This window comes from Pararge aegeria, chromosome 19, assembly GCF_905163445.1.
Source record: "Pararge aegeria chromosome 19, ilParAegt1.1, whole genome shotgun sequence".
Classification (NCBI taxonomy): Eukaryota; Metazoa; Arthropoda; class Insecta; order Lepidoptera; family Nymphalidae; genus Pararge; species Pararge aegeria.
In genome coordinates, this window is record NC_053198.1 from 4,101,245 (window position 1) to 4,109,595 (window position 8,351).

At 37.7% G+C, this 8,351-nt stretch overlaps 1 protein-coding gene across 1 annotated transcript; it reads right to left on the minus strand.

Moving 5' to 3' along the window:
• Positions 1-2,189: 2,189 nt before the first annotated feature.
• On the minus strand, positions 2,190-2,885 carry LOC120632155. Its single transcript, XM_039901959.1, has one exon. It carries the CDS (start codon positions 2,883-2,885, stop codon positions 2,190-2,192), a length of 696 nt encoding a protein of 231 aa, XP_039757893.1.
• Between the last annotated feature and the right edge of the window lie 5,466 nt (positions 2,886-8,351).

The window sequence follows — 8,351 nt, forward strand, 5'->3', positions numbered from 1 at the left end:
GAAGACCTAAAAGTAGCAAAAATCCACTGGGGATCCCATTTATATCGGCGAACAAATAAAACTATTGTGAAATATCGCTATTTATGTCAAACGTTGATGATAAAATTTATTCATAACATCACACGACTTCGATAGAAATACAAACATGCATTCAACATTTAGGTATGTATAAACAAATTATGCTCTCTCACTCACAATTTGCTTACAAACAGAATTAGCTATTAGGTGCCATTACTTAATCTTCCAGCCCTGAATCCTTGAACTTCATTGACAAAGGTTACATGTGCCGTGAACCGCCGTTTGTTGGGTATTCTATTAACGTATTTATCTTTAATTCCATTACCAGGTATCTAGGTATTACAGTACATAAAAAATACCTAAGCAACGAACAAAATTAAGCGCAGCTGTTTGTCAGGGTCGATTTTAATAACTTACGTAACATCCTACCTTTGTGTCGGAGGCTTAGATATAGGCAAAATTGTTCCGAGCGTGTATTACCTAGCAGTATGTATAGGTGATTAGCACTGCTTCAGCAGTGACGTGACAAACGTAATACTGACGCAAGTTGAGGCAGCCAAATATCCAAAATGTCCGTCCATAAACCTATTTTACAACTATTGTAGTCAAAGTAAACATTCCAAAACAAGAAGCGTCTTTGTATCTGCAAATCGAACCACGCTTAATCCGCCGAGGTAGATAAGTACGTACCTATATATATATGATATATTGATTCCAAACATTGCTCGCTTTAAAAGCGCCTGAAATCGTACCAGAAGTTATTCTAAATGTTATTTATATGTAAAGTTACCTTTTTCGGGTGTGGTAGGGTGGCTGCGGGTGCACTCGCGACATGTACTGCGCATTTAGCTCTCATAGGAGTAGCTTCGATAAAGAGGGCACGCAAGACTTGCCGACGCGGCGGCGCGCGGCGGAATCGCGCGGCCTCGACCTTGGCCGTCAAACCGGCGCATGCGCCCCGCACCGCCCCCCGTCTCTCCTCCGGCAATTATGTCATTATGTTCGCTGCTGTTGTGTTGCCAAACAGAGACGCGCTCCGCTGGACGCTGGATAGATTCCTAACATATTTTATGTGACGATCTGGCTTCACGAGTTTTTGATACTAGCCTACATACCGCATGAACGCCCTAGTAACTACCCTGTGACATGAAAACATGACATTCGTTGCATTGACGCAATAAAATACTTATTATTTTGTAGTCCACAACGCTGGCTCAGTGCGGATTGGTGGACTTCAAAGACCTTTGAGAACATTAGGTAGAACTCTAATCTTTTCCTTAATCGTTGAAGCAAGTGCTATTTTATTAATTACTCGTAACGCATATAATTCAGGAAAGTTAGAGGTGCGTGCTGGGATTCGAACTCGGCCCCCCGAATGTGTAGTCGAGCGCCTGCCCACTGGGCTATCACCTCTTTAATTCCCACAGGTATAGGGTAATCTCCATTATAGGGTTATTATAATCTAAGGCTTCATCAACTCGATGTCATTATATTTCAATAAATATTCTGGTTGGCTGAAAAACATGATCACATTTGAATTCAGAACGTTGCAATCTAAAACGCGACCTAAAATACTACGCGCCCGTTCCGTGCACCTTACCATTTCCACTTTTTTAGTTCATCATAATCATATCAAACCATTACCGGCCCACTACAATGAGAAGAAGTTAAGGCCGTAGTCCACCACGCTGGCCCAGTGTGGATTGGTGGACTCCACAAACCTTTAAGAATATTATGGAGAACTCTCAGGTACAGATCGCGGCACGTAACTTTAGCGCTGAAGGAAACGTAGAGGGGATATCTGCGCATGGGGACTGTCGCGCACGCAATACAATCGCTACTTTAATAAATTAACTAATAATAAGTAATGTTTGTTTGTTAATGATAATGATATTATTTTACTGTAATGTGTGCGTGTGTGTGTGGTGTGAGTGCGTGTATGAGTGTATGTGTTTGTAATATTAATGAAAGTTTATAGTTCCAAATTCAAATTCCTAAGTTTCATGTTACCTATGATATAATAATTTTAACAAGTTTATAGTTTAAAAGTAGAAAAATAAAAACATTCACGAATTTTCAATTTTTATTTTAGATATAAAAAACTAGTTTCTGAACTAAAGATGGGCAAAATGACAATCACATACATTCACACAACCTAAGCTGCCCTTTTCCTAGTCTGAATCAGATAATGGTATCACGCCTTCAATGGTTTCTAGACAGGGCCTTTTGCTCGTTGATGGCCGGGACTCAGGGCTGCTCCGGTCGTCGGTACTAGCAGAGTCATCGTCATCGGACTCACCGAGGCTATCCTCTGAACTATCTTCATTAACGCGAATAGTGAATTCTTCTGTTACCAAATCCACGACACAGTCACTCATTGCATATTGCTCTTCTATATCCTTCACCTTTTTGCATAATTTTTGCCAATCCCATGCACCCATCAATAAAACTTTTTCTTGAATTAGCTCTATACATTTAGTAACACTCCATTTCACATTTTTGCTGCCCACATATTGTTTTATATCGGACCATGCCATTTCGATAGGATTTAGATCTGGATGGTATGGTGGTAGTCTCAGCACTTGATGGCCTTGTTCAGCTAGGATTCGGTCAATTGAAAATGTTGTGAATCTTTTCTTGTTTGCCTTTATTAAATTGTATAACTGAGGTTTTAGAAGTGATTCCTCATACTGTATGCCTTTATCAGTGAGCCAAGCCTGCATGTCAGCTTTCTTTGAATTAGAGGTTGGTGCGAGATCCCACTGTTTATTATGATAGGACACGTTGTCAACTACCACGACGCTATTGGGTGGTAGGTTGGGCAATAACTGAGTTCTGAGCCATTTTTCATAGTTCTCGTAATTCATGTTGTCGTGGTAGTCGCCTGATTTGGTACCAGCTTTAAAAGTGAGCAACGCATTGGGTATAAACCCAGTTTCAGACCCTGCGTGGACAATGACAACTCGCTGTCCTTTCGAAATTGGTTTTTTGAGGCCCTTACAAGAACCATCGGTCCAGGATTTTCGAGAACAGTGCGATGAATCTACATAGGATTCGTCCGTATATACAATAGGCCTTCCCTCTTGACGATATTGTTTTATTTTACGTAGATATTCTATGCGTTGAAAACGTATATTTGATGTTTCAATCAACACTTTTCGATTGTTTTCGGTGTTTTTCCACCGAAATCCCAAACCCTTAATTATTCGCCGAAGACTTCGTTCTGAGCCGTTGAAATTTATGTCTTCCTCTAGTTTTTGTTTCAGCTTTCCGACGGTAGGAAGTTCATTATTTGTTTTGTGAAAATTATGAATGCACCTCTTTATTACTCCTTGGTCGAAGTTATCAATATTTGTGACCGGTTTTGTTCGGGAACGTTTTTTGCCAGGTGTTCTGAACACTGTGATTAAATCGGAACTACTGGCTGATTGGTCATATTCCTTACCGTTGCTATTGAAGTTTTTGTAGACTCTGCTGTCCTTTTTTGGATTTTCCCTAAGTCACTGATTAAACTATTTAATTTCATATTTTCTGCCTTAATAACTTCTGTAGTTTGTTTCATCCGGCTGCTGCTGTCGGAATGGCTGAGTAAAATACTCGTAGCGTCGTCTATCTCACGTTTAATTTGTTGTAAAGAAACAATTAATTCCTTAGACTCTTTTTTCAAAAAACAATGCACGTCATACACCATTTTCCGTGCCTGTCTTCTCAAAACAGTATTATATCTTTTAGGCATATTCAACAGTGAATATAATAAAGTCACAAACAAACCAAATTAACAAACTTAAACTTAACAAACAGCAACAACAAAAATTAACAGATATAACAATACAATTAAACTTAACAAAGAGCAACAACAAAAATTAACAGATATAACAATACAATTTAGAACGCGACTGTACACTGGAAGTGCGCGGGGCGTCGTATCGGTACGGGGGACGGAATGCGACTGGAGAACCAATCAGCGCGTGCAAAATCGTTTGCATACGCACGCCCGCCCCGCAACCCGCTTATTCCCCCATGATACCTTATTTTCGACTTCTGCGCAATGAAGGTCACCGCTAGAGTTTCGTGCCGCTACTTGTATGCAAGTTTCGTCACGATGTTTCTTCTTCACCGTTGAAGCAAGTAATATTTTTATTACTTTAAACGCACAAAATTTAGGGGTACGTGCTGCGATTCGAACTCGACCCTCCGAAATTTTAGTCGAGCACCCACCCGGCATCACACTTTTTAGTTGCCTAAATAAAATGAGAGTAATAAAAGAATTTAAGAGAAGATAAAATGATTGTTTGAACCTCTTAAAGTTCCTAACTGCGTGAGAATGCACTGTGAGACTTCACAGTAATGGTTATAAATACAGGAACAAGACCTTTACGAGCTCTACCTAATTCACTTATAGATACTTAAATAAAGTACGGGGTATACTGCACGTGTTGTTTTCAATGACTAGATGCATCATCCATTACATATACTTATATATATGTAGGTATAGTACCTAACCACTATATGTATAGTATCTCTCAAGGTCTTCAATGTGAAGTAATTGGTACGTACAAATAAACAAGCAGGTGGAAGATAATGGTAATAATATGCCCATTCATTATAATTTATTGATGTTATGAAATATTTTCGTGTATAAAACTCCAATATTTACTACTTCTTTTATGCTGTGTCACTTGTAGGCAGTGGCGTGCACTTCATACATGCACAAAAGCACTGCATACCCAAATTATTTTATATAACCCGTATTGGAGGGGAATTTTACCATTTTATGCCATGTACCTGATTTATGCATACCCTGGTCAGAAACCCTGTGCACGCCACTGCTTGTAGGGCCCTTTACTTTTAATTTTATATAATACCTTTGAGATTTTTACTTATATAGAAACGGCCTTTTTGTAAATCCGACACTTAGGGTGAGGCCAAACGAGCGTAATTTTGTGAGTTATCAGTTGCGTTATTTCGGTCGCGTTATTTCTGCTGCATTTCGTTTCATACAAAAGTCCAGTTCGTGCCACACGACTCACACGCATATAATCATTGAGACAGATGAGATCGGATGGACACAGAATAACTTATAATTGAAGTTGAACAACAGCCATGTCTATGGAATTTGTCATAGAAGGCATATAGTCAAAAGTTTGTAAAACATTTTGGCATGGGAAGAGGTTGCTAAGAATTGTTTCGAGGATTGGAATAATTTGACCAACGAAGACAAAAATAATAAAAGTAAGTAGGTACTTACGTATACGTAGGTATATTTACTTTTATTGATACAAATTAAAATGACACAAACATTTATTACAACGTATCATACATAAAAATTTATTTACACAAAAATTTATTGTAACGTAACGTATTAACAGTGTTAATAAAACTTTTAACATAAGACAGCAACTGAATAAATTGCGCAGTTTGGTAGCCAAACAGAATTTCTGCTAGGCAGAATTTCTCCGACCGAAATTACGCGACTGATAACTCACAAAAATACGCTCAGCGCTTGGCCTCATCCTTAGCCTTTGGCCATGAGTAGTTCCCACCCTACCGATTAAGACGTCGCAAAGCGTTAGAGTTCCGATACAAAAACCGATTTGAATGCAATACCCCAAAACAAGTGAGCCAGCTACCCAGGGATCATAACTTATCACCAGGGTCCAGGTGGTATTAGAGTCATGGTCAAAAATTGTCCGCCACGTGTAGGTACTCTGTCTGAAATGCTCTTAGAATTCCCGCGTGATAATTGATGACACAGTTTTACCTAACCCATCATAAACTTGTTTAATTAAATAACCTCGGCAGCTACCACATTTGAATAAACTTTTTTGGATTTCATAGTCCAATTTTAGAAATTTGACTATGTAACTTCTCACAAAGCTACCTCAGAAGCAAAGCGAACGAAGTCAGCGTAAGCGAGCATTTCAACGTGGGTCGTGTCACTTATTGGATACTAGCTGTTGCCCGCGACTTCGTCTGCGTTTGATTTTGTTTTTTGATGTAGCATTAAATTTAATTGTAGTTCTAAAAAAAGTATTCAGTATCGCTAAGCCCTAAATGAGGGATTTACTGCCGTGCGCTGAGGAGTTCTGTCCTCTATCTCCAACCACAGTTTAGGCAAAATTAAACACATATTATAAACTCTATAGTACAAAAATAATTATTTAAATCGGTTATAATTTGTCGAGTTATGGTGTAAAATCGTCAAACACTTTCATCCCCTCTCACAAAAGAACCGAGCTTAATGTCGGGATAAAAAGTATCCTATATTACTTCTAACACTTCCAAAAATATGCGTACAAAGTTTCATGAGGATCGGTTTAATAGTTTTTGCGTGAAACCGTAACAAACAAACTTACATTGACATTTATAATATCAGTAGGGATAGGGATAGGGATACGGATAGGGATAGAGATAGGGATTAGTTTGTATGGGAAAAAATTACTTAAGTTATTGTAGTTGTAGGTATGTGGTTGAAGTCGCGATGTACCGCAAGTCCTTTTGTATTATTATTATATAAAAAACTAAACAGCTTTCGCGGATGCGTCTATATCATTTCTTGTGCTGTCTTTTTTATGTTTGTCCAGTCTATTCTCAAACCGATTCAGTGATACTGCAGTCCCTACATCTTAAGGCAAGGCATACATAAAAAGTAAACCTACTCATTAACAACAACAATTAAGTTTTATGATGAAATCTAGGAGTCGATTACTGTTCAAAGAACAATTAACTCCATTGATGGTGGTGCCATCAATGATATATGCCGTCATAGTAGAACATATGTTTTAAACAAGGATAAATATGCTTGCAATGGGGAAATCTATAAAAGTAATTTCTTATAACTACCTAATGATCAAGGATAAATGAGAAGGAAAATGTATCAACTATTGAATATCGGGAATGTCTCCAAAAATAACATAATTATGCTAAGTCTACTCCAGTAATCGTGATTTAAAAATTAGTTTCTTTTTTTAATCTGCCTAAAGCGATCTGCATATCGAGAGGTCCAGGATTCAGTGGCGAGCATAGAGGGTATGCACAGAGTATGCAGATGATATAAAATAAAGAAAATCTCCAGTACGAGTACGAGGAATTATGAAAGCTCATTCTAGAGATTTTCTTCTGTTTATATCATCTGCATACCCTGTGCACGCGTTGTGTACCCTCTATGCACGCCACTGCCAGTATTCGACTCCCGGGTAAGGCTCAAAAATCCCTGGTGTTAGAAAATTGGTAATGTCTGACCACGCAATGCGGTCGAGCCATCGAGCGTCGTTCCCATTCTTTATCACAAATATGTGATGATATTTACGCTCCACATTCCTTTTATCCTGTGACGGAACAAATGAAAATGAAAATGAAAAATAATTTATTTGTTATCTCAATTTCATTACAAAACAATAGGCTAAGATCTCCATTTAAGTTTGAAAAAAAACCTGTATTTGGAGGTATCGCTCTTTCCGATACAAAGTTTACGCATATACTGATAACGGAGGAAGTATTTACATGGTATGAATCAAGATGATCATAAATTGTAATAACACTTATTATTTACCGACGTCTTAGTCTTTGTATTATGTGGTACAAATTCGCGTTGTAGGTAACTATTCTAATAATAATGCAAACATCACGCTTGGTGGTGACGTCATGTACTAATTGTCGTTTTACCTGCAGCTTCCACGTAGGTAGGTAATGCGATTGTGTATCAATCTTATTTACCGATTTCCCTGTGGTGTTATAAAAGTGCAAAGCAGACAGGAGCCAAAAATGTAATCCCCTAATTTTATCCCCTGAAAAGAGTTTATTTTATCCCCTTACTTTATCATCCGATCCAACTCATAATAATATTGTTGTCGAATCCGATTTACTTATGCATGCAAAATTTTAGCTCAATTGGACACCGGGTAAATGGGTCAAATGTTGGATTTGACCCCATACGGATAAAGGTGTTTAAGGTGGTAATAATAGTTGTAAAAAGATTTTTTTCCATACATATAGTAGAAAATTAATCAGAAATATTTTTCATAAATGTACATGACATCTATTGAAAATACATGTTTGAAATATGTTTCACTAAGAAACTAATTTAATATTTTTCATGAAAATATACGACATCTTATGTTCTTAATTCAATGCGACATCTATTGGAAGTAAATGTAACTTCGTTGTTTTAGATGTCGACACCTTCTCAGTACTGCCGCTGCTATACGGAATTTATTAGAACCATACGACGTAGTTCCAGTAATTTTTCATAGATGACGCTTTTTCATCCATCTATGATTTTTATATCAGGTTATAAATATTATCCTTTTAATTAGCCTTCGCTGTCCGTTTGT